The 17,283-nt window shown below is 45.3% G+C and overlaps 1 protein-coding gene across 1 annotated transcript; it reads right to left on the bottom strand.

The window, feature by feature from the left end:
* Window positions 1–918: 918 nt before the first annotated feature.
* On the bottom strand, window positions 919–14,408 carry LOC125621793 (L-amino-acid oxidase-like). Its single transcript, XM_048819106.2, has 7 exons — window positions 14,396–14,408; window positions 10,150–10,373; window positions 9,026–9,132; window positions 8,181–8,382; window positions 5,687–5,740; window positions 2,477–2,607; window positions 919–1,726 (listed from the first exon to the last, which is right to left on the bottom strand). Exons 1-7 carry the CDS (start codon window positions 14,406–14,408, stop codon window positions 919–921), a joined length of 1,539 nt encoding a protein of 512 aa, XP_048675063.2.
* Window positions 14,409–17,283: the final 2,875 nt, after the last annotated feature.

Below are 17,283 nucleotides of genomic sequence, written 5' to 3'. Positions count from 1 at the left end.
TCCCCTTGTTTTTTCCTACCCCCCCCCCCAGACGTTCTGGTTTAACTTGGATTTAAACTTGGAGAGTGGTCAGTTTGGATGAGCTATTGCCAGCAGGAGAGTGAGTTTGTGTGTGTCCCTGGGGAAAAAAAAAAAGGAGGGGGGGTGAGAAAGCCTGGATTTGTGCTGGACATGGCCCACCTTGATTACCATGCACATTGTAGGGAGAGTGGTCACTTTGGATGAGCTATTACCAGCAGGAGAGTGAGTTTGTGTGTGTATGGGGGTGGGGGGGTGAGAAAACCTGAATTTGTGCTGGAAATGGCCCACCTTGATTATCATGCACATTGTGAGGAGAGTGGTCGCTTTGGATGAGCTATTACCAGCAGGAGAGTGAGTTTGTGTGTGTATGGGGGTGGGGGGGTGAGAAAACCTGGATTTGTGCTGGAAATGGCCCACCTTGATTATCATGCACATTGTAGGGAGAGTGGTCACTTTGGATGAGCTATTACCAGCAGGATAGTGAGTTTGTGTGTGTGTTTTTTGGAGGGGGGTGAGGGGGTGAGAGAACCTGGATTTGTGCAGGAAATGGCCCAACTTGATTATCATGCACATTGTGTAGAGAGTTGTCACTTTGAATGGGCTATTACCAGCAGGAGAGTGAATTTGTGTGTGGGGGGGTGGAGGGTGAGAAAACCTGGATTTATGCTGGAAATGGCCCAACCTGATGATCACTTTAGATAAGCTATTACCAGCAGGACAGTGGGGTGGGAGGAGGTATTGTTTCATATTCTCTGTGTGTATATAAAGTCTGCTGCAGTTTCCACGGTATGCATCCGATGAAGTGAGCTGTAGCTCACGAAAGCTCATGCTCAAATAAATTGGTTAGTCTCTAAGGTGCCACAAGTACTCCTTTTCTTTTTGTGAAATCCTTTACAGTTAATTTTCCCTCAGCTCTTTCTGTTGCCACTTAGGTGATGCACTGATATCAGCATGGATGTTTCTGGCTGCTCTCACAGCAGCTTTCATAGCCGTTTCGATCCAGGTGTGAGGGTGAGCAGTGTATTCTCCTGCAAAATAGACCCTCCCTTCATTCTGAAACAAAGCTTTGGAGTAGTCGACAAACTGGTACGGGGTGAATGAAACATATGCTCCCATTGAATATTTGTCCAGGCCCCATTTCTTGATCACATGTTTATCACAGACGTTCTGGATATAATTCTTGGGCATTTGGTGGATTTCTGCCAGGTCCTCCAGCACCACATCAACACACTTTTCATCACTGAGGGGAACGAAGAATTCAGCATCATCATCCCAAGTGTAGGAAGCCAGGATCACCCCCACCCCACTGGAGAAATTGTGGTTGGGGTAGTAGATGAATCTGGAGGGGCGATCAGTGATTGACCTCCCATTATAGATTCCATCCTTTTCCCAAAACTTTTCCCTGCAGACCAAAAAAATCTTCACGTCCTTTGAGTAGTGGAGGGAGCGCAGGGCATGGGTCTTGTTGGAGGAAAGAGGTGGAGAAAATTTAATGAGCCGTGAGGCTTTTGCGGTGGTTGTGACAAGGACATAGTCGGCCGTCACTGAGGAGGGGAGCGATGAGCGTGGCCTGCGATAAAACACTCTCACTTTTTCATTGTTGTGTAGTATCTTCACCACTGTGGACTGAAATAGAATATCCCAATGCATAGTCTTGTAGAAAGCCTCTGGAAGCTGATCGAATCCCCCCGTGATCTCATCAAAACTGAAAGAAAGGCAGCGGGGCGGGGGGCGGGGAGGGGGGAGATGATGGTAGAAGAATTACAGCTTCTGTTAACAGTTCTCTGAATGAATATCACAAAAATAATAAGCGGATCTGTAAGGAGCTGCTTAGCTGAAGATATAATTTACCCCTTCCGTCCCCTCCTCCCCCAGTGACTACTTCAATTCCGGCTTCTTTTATTACAGGCAACTGCCAGGTCTGCGGTAGTTAAGGTTAAGACAAGCTTTCTGTTTAAAGCTTCACTCTTCGACGTGATCTAAATTCTGCATGATTACTGAGATTGCCTTAGAATTAGGTGTGCCTCCTGGGGACGGGGTAGGGTTAGTAATCCCAATTCTGGATCATTTGACCAAAGGGTTCCCTCGATACAACAGAGTGATGCTCTGATATCACTAATACAGGTACCCTCAGTCAGAAGTTAATTAGTGAATTCCATAGGAACGCTCCCCATTAGACATTTTCAGTAATGTCCATCTCATCCCTTGTGAAAGTGTTCCCTGCCTTGTATGGCTAGAGAAACATAGTAATGAACACCTGCCCTCTGTGACAGTTCAGACCATCAGTGCCTACTTGAAAGAAGGCAACTGGCCGCACAGATAGATGGATGAGATACATCTATCTTCTTATCAACCTCATTATATCAGAAGATGGATGGATCGATAGACAGATCCTACCATAGATACATGTTCTTCTCCATATAAAGCAAGTAATTAAAGATACTCTTCTTCTTACCCTTCTTTGAATGCAATATCATCCATGACCGAGTACAGAAAAGACATGTGGAAACTACCATCTATATTCAGCAAGTCACCAATCATGTCAATGGCTCCTCTACTTAACTTTCCTTCTTTAATCAAATATTCCTGGTTGGGGAAGAGAGGAAGGGCAGAAAGTGCATGCATATCATATCCACATTGAACCATGACAGCTGACGAGATGAACATAGGACTTAATCAGTACCCGTAAGGGTTAGCCAAAGGTCACACCCATAGAGATACAGAGACCCCTTGGCAAACAGTCTCCTGTTCTTTGCAAACATCTCTCAGCTCAGACCTGACAAACTGACTACACCAAACACACCTTACAAGCTATTTATCTATGAATAGTAACATGTAAGGTATCTCCAGAAAGCTCACAACTTGTCAAGATTCATAATCGTGGCGAGATGTATGTATGGGTAATATTTAAGGAATAAAGTATTTATACTGAAAGTATGCTTGATGGACTTGGGGTAAAAATTAGTCACCGGGGTACTGTGTCTAGGTGACAACTCATTCAAACCAGAGGGACTTGTTCCCCTCCCTCAGTCAGCCAGTAGGTAATGCAAGGTTCTTTTCACTACCCTGGCCACATCCCAGAACAAATTATCAAAAAAAAAAAAACCCATTATAACAGGCAGGAGATGGCCCTGGCTATGAATCAAGGCAAAAGACTGTTTCAGTATAAACAGAGTGTCAGGGAAGGCATTCTGGATTCATTCACTGAGAAAACCCCTCAAGGCAGTGGTCCCCAAACTGTGGGGCATGCCCCCCCTAGCGGGGCATGGAGGAACGTGCGGGGGGCTTGATGGGGCCCAGGCCAGCCCCCATTGGGGGCAGGGAAGGAGCACCATCCAGCCCCACTCTGCCCCCATCTCTGCTCCAGCCCAACCCCAACCCCAGCTGAGGCCCTGGCTTTGGCTTCCGGCCCCCGACCATGGCCCGGCCCTGGCCTCAGCCAGGGACCATAGCCAGGCTTCCGGCTCTCGGCTCCAGCTCAGTTCCCAGCCACGGTTCCAGGTCTGGCAGTGGCTCTGCTCCTGGCCCCAACCCCAGTCACAGCTCTGGCCCCGATCCCCGGCTCCCAGCCTTCGGCCCCCGAAGGGGTGCAGACAGATTACATTATGGGTAAGGGGGAGCATGACATAAAAAGTTTGGGGACCCCTGCCTTAAGGAGCAGGGGCATTGCATGAACATTTTGATGCTGATTCTGGTGAACCCAGCCAACTTTGCAACAGACTGAGCTTTGCAGGGGAAGCCTACTTTAGTGTATTGGAAAAGTAACTATTGAGAAGGGTACACCCAGCTTTGTGTTTTATGCTTTTATATTCTAGCCATTTGCTTCTAATCACTTTCTCTCAATTCTAGTTAAATACTTATTCTTTCTCAAACAAACCTTCTTTCATTCTTTTATAAGTGCTCACCAGGGCTATGTGGTTTACAGGAGTGGTGGTTTAAAGTAAAACTGGTAAACTGAGGTACACTGCGGGGGAGCTGGGATTTCTGTGAGTAGCCCGCGGCTGGGACTGGATATCACAGGGGAATGAGTCTCGGGGATTGGGGTTCACATACTGTTAACCACCCGCAAGGCAAAGCTACGACTGGCCCGGCCCAGAGGAGAAAGCTTGTGTGACTGAAAGGCTGGTGGTGTCAGGGAGCTGCCACTCAGCTACCACAACAAAGACTTCCTCCAGCTGGAGGCAGGGAGAAACAAAGTGACTTAGGCCTTGTCTTCACTACCACGCTAAATCGGTGCTGCTGCCATTGATGCAGCGGTGTCGATTTAGCGGGCCTGGTGACGATGCGATAAGTCGACGGGAGAGCGCTCTTCTGTCGACTTCAGTACCCCACCTCAACGAGAGGCGGAAGCTATGTTGATGGGAGAGTGTCTCCTGTCAACATAGCACGGCACAGACCCAACAGAAGTCAATGTCATTTACGTGAACTTGAGTTACGGAACTTAACTAGCGTAACTTAGATCAACTTCCAGTGTTAGTGTAGACAAGGCCTTAGAGGCCCAGGTGACTGGAATACCATCCCAAACATCAACTACCCTCCTGTGTGAGTTGTCAGCTTCCTCATAACCAATCACTGGAGTAAGGCGGATGATCCCATTCAGGACACAATCCCCCATCCCTTTTGATTCACTGGGTGAAATCCTGACCCCAGTGAAATCAATGGGAGCTTTGTCATTGATTTCAGTGGGGGCAGGATTTCATTCAGAGTGTCCATAGCAAGATTTTATTGCCTTTGATTAAACAGCCATGGTCCAGGTCACACTTCCTACAGCAGTGGTTCTCAACCAGGGGTACACGTATCCCTAGGGGAACACAGAGATCTCCAAGGGGGTACATCAACTCATGTAGATATTTGTCTAGTTTTACAACAAGCTACATAAAAAGCACTAGCTAAGTCAGTGCAAACTAAAATTTCAGGCAGACAATGACTTCTTTATACTGCTCTATATACTACACACTGCCATGTAAGTATAATATTTATATTCCAATTGATTCGTTTTATAATTATATGGTAAAATTGAGAAAGTCAGCAATTTTCCAGTAATAATGTGCTGTGATACTTTTGTATTTTTAGGTCTGATTTTGTAAGCAAGTGGTTTTTAAGTGAGCTGAAACTTGGGGTATGCATGAAAATCAGGTGAAAGGGGTACAGTCATCTGGAAAGGTTGAGAGCCACTTTCGTATGGATTAAAAATAATGATGGGCAGGTACACAGAGGAAGGGTGCCTCATTGAAATAACCATGGATGAGGACACACAGCTGGATGCCACTCAGAGACCCAGAGTGAGAAGAAGAGATACCACGTTGGTTACATAGGTATGGAGGAGGGTCCTGTCTTCACTACACAAACACAGGACCGATGGGAGCACAGAGACCGTTTGCTTTCTACTGACCAATGTAGGCAAAGAAGATATGGGTCCGTGGCCCTGCCCTCCCCGTTCCGCAATGCAGAACCCGGAGGACCACAGGGGAAAGTATGCAAGGCCCCATGAGGCAAGAGTGTTTCCTCCGCATAGCCAGGAGGTGTAGGAGGATTCAGATATAATACCTCCTACCATGGACTGTGTGAACATGGCACAATCTATCCCACAAGGTGTTGCATTAGCTGGTGTGAGGAAAGCTTTAGGAAATCAGGCACAGGATACTGGAATGCCATATTCAATTACCTTGATGGAAAAGGAGTCATATTTCTCTTTCAAAGCTCTGCAGTCTGTTGTCACCTGGGGAGCAACAAGGCAAACAGTTGCTAGTCTCACAATCACAGCTCTACCTTTGCAGATTGGTTATTTTCCCTGTTTGCGATCACGTACTTATAGGTGGTATCCTAGTGCATATGCCCATGGAGCAGGACATGAAATGACTGCTCAGGTGGAAGAGCTGTTAACAAGATCTTTTTAATGGGGACGTAGGCACGGACCTCTCCTCTAGCTGGTGGGTGCTCGACACCCCCCCCAGGCCTCACCCCCACTCCGCCCCTTCCCCCAAGCCCCCACCACTGCCCCGCCTCTTCCCACCCCTGCCCCACCTCTTTCTGCCCCCTCCCCTGAGTGTGCCCCATCGCCACTCCTCCCCCTCCCTCCAGGAGCCTCCTGCATGCCTCAGAACAATTGTTCAAGGCAGGTGAGAGGCGATGGGAGGGAGTGGGAGGAGTTGATCAGTGGTGCCGCCGGTGGACAGGAGGCACTGGGGGAGGGGGGATCTGGCTGCTGGCACTGTGCTAAGCACCCGCTAATTTTTTAACTTGGGTGTTCCAGCCCTGGGGCACCCACTGAGTCAGTGCCTATGAATGGGGATAAGGAGCGGTAATTTTTGTTTTCCTTTCCTGCAGTTTTCCAGCTGTCTCAACTGCTTTCGCTCAGACTTTTTGAACAATAAAATTAATAGTTTAAGGCAATGTCTACAGTAGCACTTTTGTTGGTCAACCTTTTATCCATCCGTGGTCTGAAAAAACACCCCTCCTGACCGATAAAAGTTTCACCAACAAAAGCACTGGTGTGGACAGCGCTATGTCGGCGGGAGAGCTCATTGGGGGTGGTTTAATTATGCCGGTAGGAGAGCTCTCTCCTGCCGGCGTAGAGCAGCTACACAGGAGACCTTACAGTGGCACAGCTGCGATGTGCCGCTGTAAGATCTATCCGGTAGACAGAGCCTAAAGGTAAAAAGAGAACCAGATTTTCAAATGTATTTCATTGTTTAAAGAGGCAGATAGGCATCTACTGGCATTTTCAAAAGCACCTATGTGTCTTTAATCCTATTGAAATCACACTGATCTTTTGGAAATATCGCAAGAGGCTAGATTCACAAATGGATATAGACATTGCAGTGCTACGTGTCTCAACACCTAACTTTTAGGTGTCTAGAAAATCACTGGGATTCACACACATTCTCAGGCTCCCTACACAATGAAGGGTGGAAGAAAGGTTAGGCACCTAAGAATGGGATCCACAAAAGGCTCAAGCAGGCTGAGCTAGCTAAACTGGCCAACGAGAGATGCCAAAGAGAGGGGTGTGTCCTAATCCCTACCCCTCCCAGGGCGTTCAAGGCCTATCTCTGCTTGGGGATCTCAACTTGAAGCCTCTCCTAGAGTCAGGAGCCGAAGGTGTGTCTTGAAATAGCACCAGCCTCATAGCTTTTCCCAGGGATTTGGGTACTCACCAAGCATGTGGGAAACCTCTTGTGCAAGTCTTCCCTCTATCTGATCAGCAGTGGGGATTTGAATAGGGGTCTGTTCCTCTCAGTTGAGATACTGCACCCTCTCTGGTGACGCATTCACCCATGTGTATACTGCTAGGACTTCTGGGGCCATTTTCCGTGGTTCTCTGTACCGTAGTAAGCTGAGCCACTCTATGATTCTTTCCCAGAACTAGTTTATATTTCTGGGCACCCGGGGGTGGGGATTGTGGGAAGGCATTGGAGGACTATCAGAACTCAAGGGTTTTAGCTTGCACCTTCACTGCACACACTGAGTTGCCTACTAGCTCAAGTGAACACAGACCCTTAGCTCTAACTCATACCCTCAGCCATAGGTACTGACTCTGTGGGTGCTCCAGGGCTGGAGCATACCTTATCCAGGGCTGGAGCATCCATGGAAAAAAAATAGCGGGTGCTTAGCACCCACCGGCAGTCAGCTGCCACCCCCTACACCCCAGCACCTCCGGCCCGCTAGTGGGTCCAGCCGATCAACTCCTCCCCATCCCTCCCCGTGCCTCTGGCCTGCTGTGGTCAGCTGCTCCATGGTGTGCAGGAGGCACTGGGGGAGAGGGTGCACTTGGGAGAGGGGCCGGAACTGGGTGGGAAGAGGTGGGGCGGAGGCAGAGTGGGGACAGGAAGAGGTGGGGTGGGGGTGGGGCCTTGGTGGAAAGGGGTGCAGTGGAGGTGAGGCCTGTGGTGGAGCAGGGGTGGGGCAGTGGTGGGAGCATGGGGGAAGGGGGGAAGGGGTGCAGTGGGGGCAGGGTGTGGGGTTGATCTGGGTTTGAGCACCCCCAGGGAAAGGAGAAAGCCAGCACCTGTTCCCTGAAGCAATGCCAGCTAGCCTGGGTTGAAAGGACCACTTAAGTTGAGCAAGATGGTTTTGTGTGTGGATGAGATGGGGTTTAGGACCAAAATCTAACTTTGAAGTGAAGACCTACAGTACAAAAGTCCATTCCACAACACACATACCGTATCCAGTGTCTGGTCATAAAGTTCACTGGCAGATTTCCCTTTCTCTGTGGGAAGCAGAGGGTATTGCAAGATATCAGGGTTTCGGTCAACATCTCCAGATCTTGCCCTGATGTTGTTAGCCAAATACCAGGCATTGTCATTAGTATTATAGAATGGGTTCAGTTTAAGTTTGAATTTGGTAATAAATTCACGCACAACCCTAAAGAAAAGAAAAGGAGTAAAAAGAGAAAAATTCCAAAATGAGAAAGAATTTTATATGTTCATATATGAAAATATGGTCATAACATAACATATATGGTCCCGAGCATGAATGGCCCAGTCCTACCTAGGTAAATGACATTATTTGTGTGTCATATGACCCCAAATCTATATTTTGCTAAATTCACATTCAACCCTGTTTTGCAGTAGATGAAAAATGTGGATAACTAGTTCAATAATGATGATAAATATGTTCATAATAAAAATTGTAGTTAAATATGTCATGAAACATTTTGCTAAAACTGAAACAAAACAATGCACTAAACAATTTACTTTTGAAAAAATGCCACTTGGCATTTTGGCTGGTGGAGTAGATTGTCATAATTCAACCCACTCTGCACTTCTGCCCACCCAGTCCCATCCCATCTATGCAGGAAGAGTTACAGCTCCATAGAGATTTCAGTCCGTGCACACAGACTGACTATTTGATGCAATGCAATTAGTCCACACAAAGGGAGATTTTAACCTACCCAAATTTGAGCCTTCAAAGATTTTTTTTCTTGGAATTATCATAAAAGTCTTTAAAATGGGGCTTCCACTGTTCTGAACAAGGCTGGCGGGTGAGGAGGGCAACTGTGTATTACCTATGGTCTCTTGGCAAACGCATGGCTCCCAGCTCCGCATACCAATCTTTTTCTCGATAGGTCAAGATACGTCCTCCCACGCGGTTACTGGCTTCCAGAATCAGGACCTAGGGGCAAAACACAGGTCATGATTTTCAGTCCTTTGCTGGTACCTAGTGGCTGTAGGTAGGGCTTGATTTATCCCACATCCTTTCGTTTGTAAACGGCCATCAAAGAAAGAACATTAATGTTTTATCAAAGTAATTTCAGATTATATGTAAGCATACAGGCCTTGATTCAGAAAAGCAGGTACACATATGCTCAACTTGAATTTCAACTTCATAGGACTTAAGCATAGGCTTAAAGTTAAGCATGTGCTCAACCATGCTTCCAGAATCAGGCTGTATTCCTGCATTGGGTACTCAAGGAACACATTCCAGTATGGAAGTTTTCACAGTAATAGTGATTTTTCCATTCATTATTAATGCCAGATTTTCAGTGAGGGAGGTTTTAAACCAACAACATCAACTAAGCACTTCAAATATAAATACACAAGCTATCTCTGTTGACTTTTCCAGACTCAGGGGCTGTAGTTCTTGGGTGGTTTTGAGAAGGGGGAGTAGAGGATGTTTAGGCAATCTATAGGGATAATGTATTTGGGTCCTTCCCATGGCCCAAGACAGTAGCTTTTTCTATGGAAAAACAAAACAAAGCAAACAAACAAACAAACAAGAGTGAAAGTTAAAGTTGTTATGAGATAGTTAATATCAGGTTTCACAGGTAGAGAATTTTTTCAGAAATATGCGAACTGTTAGGGCATTTGAATCTTTTGGAACATTTACTTAACTAATCACCATTTCCATAAAAGGTACGGATTAGGGTTTTTTTAGCTGCAGTGTTATTTTTCATACAGCTATGCTATTATTTCGCTAATAACCTTAACTTCAAGACAATGAACATGTTGTCTGGAAATCAAAATAATAGATTTTTCTCTCTCTTTCCTTCACAAGTCACCCAGTTTACTTCAGTTCACATCGTTTTGTTCTTCAGCATTGTTTACGCTATCAAAAAGGAATGATAAGACTATTTCAGAGGAGCACTGCCTCCCTGGCCTGTCTCTGGCTCCTCTTGGTCATTATAATTACCTTGCAACCAGCATCTTTCAGCAGTTTGGCAGCAGTGAGTCCACTGATTCCTGCCCCGACAATCACCACCTTCTTTGAACAACACGCTTTTTCCAACCCATTTTTGGCAATATCCACCAGTTCTTCATAGTCAGAGTCAATAAAGCATTTTTCCCACTCCTTCAGTTTGTGAGGGATACCGTCTGAGCTCAGGACTGCTACAAGGAGGAAGAGCTGAAGAAATACTAGAAACAGAGATGCAAAGAAAACACCCATGTTGAAGCAAACTCACTCTCTGAGACCATGCAGCTTAGTAACATCACTGACATGCTACTCCTCATCTCTAGGAAGAGGCTAACAACCTCAAATGCAGAGCTCTGTTATATTAACAAACCAGGAATGTTATTACAATCCAATACAATCAGCATATAAACCCAGAGAAGGGAAGTCAGTTCTCAAATCCTCTCACAGTTCATGCATTCTTATAAACTGGAAAATATAAGAAAGGCCATACTGGGTCAGACCAATAGTCCCTCTAGCCCAGTATCCTGTTTTCTGTTAGTGGCTGGTACCACACATGGCCCACCACCCAGTCTACCACTGAGGGTCCTGGGCCCCACAGATTCACTTAGATCTGTGCATACCACAGGGATGTGATGATTTTGGGGGCCAGCCATGATCTGTGCGAATGGATGCAGGAGAAATTCATCCATGGTGGACAATGTGACTGAACAAGGTCTTCAAGACTTAACTTCATGAGGTGAATTGAGGAACCTAACCAGAGTCTCTGCCTTATGCCATTAAAAAAATTCCCTCAGTTCTGCTTTTGCTTTCCACAATTCAAGATAAGTTTTTTGTTTTTTCAAAATGGAAAGCTGTGATTCCCCCTCTCGATGACCATGAAGGAGCTCTGTGTCCTGTGGAGTGCAGTTACAGAAGGATCACACAAAGAAATACGTGGTGCATGAGGTCACCAGTCCCCTAACCCGTTACAGCTTTAAAATCAAATCAACACTCGGAACTCTGTCTGGAAGTTCACAGGCTGTCAGCGCAGTTTTCAAAGCAAGATTATTATGATGTTCTCAATGGAAAGCTCCTTCCTAGTGAACACTCACATTTTCCACTCTTATCAGTTTTTGACTGGTCTAAACTGAAGGTGACAAAGGCATGGAGGTCCCACATTTCACAGCATTGGTGACTCTGCTGCTTTTTCCTCACCTTTTTGAGCTTCCTTTATCTCCCTTTCCTGCTTGATGACTCTGTTCACTGCTTCAATGCAAATAAAGCAGAACACACAATCCTCTGTTTGAGACAGAGCTGTTTGCCAACCTCAGTCTGGGACATGAGTTAAAAACACCATACAGTGGAATCTTATAACTGCATGAAAATGTTGCCACACGTAAGTTATCAGGACAATATTAATCATCAAATTATGAGTTTTCAATTGATACCTTAAAAGACATACTTGGTACAAAGATTATTACCATAATAATATGGAGGGTGTGGATACAGGGCTACATCCTGCCACAAATCCTGTTACTCCTTCTCATAACACAAGAACTATGGGTCACCAAGTGAAATTAATGGACAGCAGGTTTAAAAGAAACAAAAGGAAGTATTTCTTCATACAACGCACAGTCAACCTGTCGAACTCTTTGCCAGAGGATGTTGTGAAGGCTAAGACTATAACGGGGTTCAAAAAAGAACTAGATAAATTCATGGAGGTTAGGTCCATTAATGGCTATTAGCCAGGATGGGCAGGGATGGTGTCCTTAGGCTCTGTTTGCCAGAAGCTGGTAATGAGCGACAGGGAACAGATCATTAGATGATTACTTGTTATGTTCATTCCTTCTGGGGCACCTGGCATTGGCCACTGTCGGAAAAAAAGATACTGGGCTAGATGGAACATTGGTCTGACCCCGTATGGCTGTTCTTATGTTTTTATATTCTAAATAACTATCCCATGAAACCAAAAATGGTACAGGATCACCACAGCCATAAACACCCATGTAATGTGTTTTTAATTACAGTGTTGAAACTGTTAGCAAAAAGCAAAACCAGGAAGGACTGGGTTAAAGCAATCGATACTCTTGACAATTATTATGTTCTTCTTACTCTGCAATTATCCATATCTTCCGATGTGATAGGCTGAAACACGGGCTGGAGGATTGCCACCACGCCTGTTTATTTGCAGTGACACTGAAGGGGATAGTGCATCTTGACCTTTAGCAGTATAATCATGTTATTCCCACAGCGCATAATGTTTCTTTTGTTAAAATGTGTGTATGTGGAGGGGGGGCATGGACTCCTGGGCCTCCTGTTTCTGGCACCAGTGCACCACGCTCAGTTGTGGCCGTATGAGACATTGAGGCAACTACGCTTCAGTTTTCCTCCTGTCTCCTTTGACCTATTTTGTCTGTAGGAGTGGCCTGACCTTCTGTCCAGATGTGCATGCTACCATGCACATCTGTCCTCAGTCTCCTCTGCTTCACTCCACCCTAAAGTCTATACCTGGCTCAATTCTCCCCACCTTCCCAGGGTTTTGCAGGAAGGCTGTCATCCCTCAATGGCTCCTGACAGCCACTCAAGCATCAGGCTCACCTTAGAGGCTTCCTGTTTGCTTCTTAGTCCCTTAAACCTTCTATCAGTCGCAGAGAGAGGGAACTCACTACATCCTCCCTCCTAGGTCTCCTTCCCCAGCTGACCTCAGTCATGGAACCGCAGGGATTTCCTGGTGGGAGAGGTGTAAGGACGCTCATGCGAGTTGGAAATGGTCACAAGACATGCATTTTTCTTTACTTGTTTCAGATGTTACAAATCAGCTTCAGCTGCTGAAAAGCAGAATGTATCCAATCCTCCGTTTTTAATTAAAATGTATTTTTAAAAGACAATTAAACATTTCCCATCAACTTTTTTGTTTAGAACTAAGGTAAATTTTCCTAAAAAAAATATTCTTCAAATGACATATTTTGACCAGCATTAAAATTAACTTAGTTTTCCAGAAACATGCTTTGACTCAGCTATCTTCAAAGAATGGACAGACCATGTCCTATTCATGGAGCCCTTCCAACCATAAAAGGACATGATAGCAATCATAGAATCTAAGAAGTGTAGGACTGGAAGGGACCTCGAGAGGTCATCTAGTCCCGTCCCCCACACTCAAGGCAGGACTAAGTATTATCGAGACCACCCCTGACAGGTGTTGGTCTAACCTGCTCTTAAAAGTCTTCACTGATGGAGATTCCACAACCTCCCTAGGCAATTTATTCCAGTGCTTAACCACCCTGACAGTTAGGAACATTTTCCTAATGTCCAACCTAAACCTCCCTTGCTGCAATTTAGCCCATTGCTTCTTGCCAGTTAAGAAGAACAATTTTTCTCCCTCCTCCTTGTAACAGCCTTTTATGTACTTGAAAACTGTTCTGTCATGTCCCCTCTCAGTCTCCTCTTCTCCAGACTAAACAAACCCATTTTTTTCCAATCTTCCTTCAGAGGTCATGTTTTCTAGAGTTTTAAATGCAGATTAATTCAGGACTGTGAAATACACCGTACAATTTAACTGTAAGAGTTGCAGGTGAAAACAGTCAGCCAAGGTATAATAAATAATAAATAAAATAAAAATAAAATAATAACCGTAATAATAATAATATTTGCATTTCTCTTCCATCCACATTTCCAAATGGACATTGGACAAGAAATAAACAGGGCGTCTAACATATACTGTGAGGAAAAACAGCTTGCAATTGGGAGCACCCTTGCCATGTTAACTCAAGGGAACAATTCCTTAGAACCCCCACAAGAACGTCAACAGCATCATCAGTACTTTGATTTTTGAGTAAATGTATTTAAAATCTCAAAGGCTTTTCTGTTGTATAAAAATAAATACGTTCAGCACTGACTTACAACACTGTTGTCCCTTCCCTTGGTGAACATATAATTTGCTCTCTTAATGTTTTAACTGAATCTAATCACTGAGCCACAGCCATGGAAAGTGCAGATCAGCTATACCTGCGTCCCACAGTGTCACTGAGGCCAAGTGCAACCGAAAATACCACACTGGTGTTTGTTTCCTCCTAAATTCACACTTAAAGAGGAGTTGAGGATTCTGGGAGAAGCTCAACTGAAAGTGAGGAAGCAAAAGACAAAAAGAGAAAGACGATAAGAGAGAAAGATGTGAAACACGAAAGCCCATTGATACAGTAAGATGTGCCCAAAAGAATAATGTATCCCATCGCTCTGAAAAAGCTCAAAGAGAAGTTTCACTCACAGAACCTGTCCATTTCAGATGGTGGGTGGAGTCATCCACTTGCCCTCTTATTTTATACCCACCTTTTATATAGGCAGACTGATGAATATCCCAGCAGGAACTGCTGACTCTGTGTCTGGTGAAACTGGGAGATGGCTGTCACATGGTCGTATAGGACCTCCTCCTGTGACAAGCTCATAGCCTGCAGGTTACTCTGAGTTGAGTCAGCTCCATTCAGGCACATAGGACTTGGGAACAAAGGAATTGTGGTAGTAGACTGTGTCCCATCTATCTTCCTCCACACTCTGCTGAATCTGGCAGCCTCCTATTCTTTCCTGGAAACCACTCCACATTTACTTCCATATCCTCATGAGCCGATATCCTCTCTCCTGCTGAAGCTGTTCCCGTGTGTGGAAAAAAAGTCATTGGCACAGAGGGACTGGATGCTGGGTCTCCCACGTCAACGCTTTAACCACTAGGCAACGGAGTCATTCTCTGGCTTGTTTTCTTTCTCTGGACCAATGTGTTCTTTCACTAGTTAGCCACAATGGGTGCTTTGTTTCAGAGGCGCAAGTTAAAATCTGTATTTCCTGGGTTTCAAAACATTTGAAATTTTATTTAATCTGTAGTTCTATGTTCTTGTAAGGTAATATGAGTTCAGTCACAAATGGTCAATTTTGAATAATGTCTCACATTTCCACATTTTGAATCACATGATCATTTCAATTTGGATTTTGGATTTTCAGTTTTTTAATTTTCATTATTTTCTTGCTCTACCGCTTTTTTAAAAAAAAAACTTTTCCAAAAGAGAGAAAAGGCAAATAAGAAAGTAGGTTAAAAATATTGTCTGTATTACATGCCTTTCTTTTTTTCCCCAAATGACAAAGTGTGAAGCCATTTTTAAAGCTTTGTCAAGATGAAAACTTAAAAAAATTATTTTACATTTTAAAATTCTTTTTTTCACACTTTTTGAGCTGGTAATAAAAATGTGTGTGTCCCCCCCGCCATTTTCTCACACTTTAATAAAACCTTTCTTTCCTAACATTTGTGGTTTTCCCTACTTTCTCTCACTTTAGAGTCTTTCCCACAGTTTTTCCTTTGGAAAAGAGACCAGAAGGGGAAAAAAGGCAAAGAACAGGTGGGGAAATACCAAAAATTCAGTGTAAGAAAGTGCAAGCACTGACATGCCATTTCTAAAAGCAGGTCGGGGAGGGAGAAATCCTGACAGTTTCAGTTCAAATCCTTGAAATCTCAGCATTGGTGAAAAAGTCTATTTGAAATTAAATAATTTTCTACTTCATCATTCTATTTTGAAAATTTTCCCTGAAAAAGAAACGTTCAGAGAAACATATTTTTTCAACGAAAAATTTAAATGTTCAACAAAAGTATTTTTTCAATAGAAGAAGTTTGTTTGACACTTCTGACCAGCTCTAGTTATAATTTGCTTCCCCAACGCAGTTCAGATTCTAAGCTAATATTTTTGGCCATACTGGGGCCATTATTAGACTAGTCCAGATACACAAAAGGGTTCTAACTGTATGGAATGTGCTTTCAGAGGCAGCGTGGGAACTCCTTAATTAGCCAGGAAGGGATGAGTCAAAGCTATTACTCATTCTGCTTATTCTGCAATTATAGATCTTCTTGCACAACTTTATAACTGATATGCCAAGAATGACATGGGATGAATGGGCTGGAGAGAGGAATTGACACCCAGCTATCTTTTGCAATTGCACTGCAAAACAGGAAACATTCTCTGTCAGTCAGTGTAAAGGGCTTTCACGCGCTGCAGGTGTGCCTCCTTGTGGCTGGGCCTGGGAATTAGTTCTCGCCCCATCTGGCACCCCCTTTCATTGGTTGCTCATGATGTGGCCCTATGCTTTCTGTGTGCCTTGGGGTGCTCCCTCTTTGTGACTCAGCCCTCTGGTCAGGTCGCTGTGAAGTTTCCCCCTACCAAGGTAACAAAGTCCCACCGTACTAGCTTTGCAGACACTGTCTCAGAGAGTTTTCCATTCCAACTCTCCAGGTCCTGTGCCACTTTCCAGCAGGTGGTAGCGGAGCCCAGGCCCGCCCACTACTCTGGATTCCAGCTCAGGGACCCTAAAATGAACAATCCAGATCTGCTCAATCTCACATACTGTTGCTATTTCCCTGGAGTCCTTCCTACCCTACCTCTCTATTGCCTGGCCAATCTCTGGTTTAACCTGGGAGATTCCTCTGTTCCCCATGGCTACGTCCCCCTCTAGGCCAGGCATGCCAGAACAGTGGGAGTCAGGGGGCCATGGCCCCATCACTTTTAAATGCGGGAGGGATATGCCCTTCCACTTCTTACTGGCCATAAGGGTGAGCAATGGGAGGAGTGGGTGGAGAGGAGTGCGCAGGGCCACGTCTTGGGGAGAAGAGGTGGTATGAGGGTGGGGCCTCAGAGGAATAGGCAGGGCCAGAGCAGTGGCTCAGGAAGAAGGGGCGGCATGGGGTGTGGGTCCTCGGGGGAAGGGGCGGCATATGGGGTGGGGCCATGGTTCCAGCACCAGTGGCCCCCCACTTCTAGGGAGCTTCAGCCACTTCTGGTGAGAGTAGCCAGAGATGAGGAGCATAAACATGGCAGCACCACAGAGGAGTGTCGCCGCAGTGATGGGTAAGGCGCAGTTGGAGAAGGCCTTGAACCTCTCTTCAGCCGGGCATATTCTCAAGACAGCCACTGTGATGAAAGCATAAGAGACCAAGATCAAGAAGAACAGGGCCAGGAGTAGTCTACCGCCTCACTGACCCATGTGCGTCCACACTGGCCCCACTTCAAAATGGCCAGCACCTCACAAAAGCTGGGGTTAATCTTATCCTGGCTGCGATAGGGCAAAGTTATGGTGAAGCTGGTGTGCATTGTGGCAAAGGAAATGTCGCAGGCCCAGGAG

The sequence above is a fragment of the Caretta caretta genome, chromosome 14, assembly GCF_965140235.1.
Source record: "Caretta caretta isolate rCarCar2 chromosome 14, rCarCar1.hap1, whole genome shotgun sequence".
In the NCBI taxonomy this organism is placed as follows: Eukaryota; Metazoa; Chordata; order Testudines; family Cheloniidae; genus Caretta; species Caretta caretta.
This window is presented reverse-complemented; position numbering and strand designations above follow the sequence as displayed.

Bases quoted from the DNA above. Each gene is read 5' to 3' on its own strand.
- LOC125621793 (XM_048819106.2), bottom strand. The intron at 8,383-9,025 runs GTAATACACAGT...TCTTTTCTTTAG, and splicing joins CGTTTGCCAAGAGACCATAG to GGTTGTGCGTGAATTTATTA. The intron at 5,741-8,180 runs GTATGTGTGTTG...GTTGCTCCCCAG, and splicing joins ATGACCAGACACTGGATACG to GTGACAACAGACTGCAGAGC.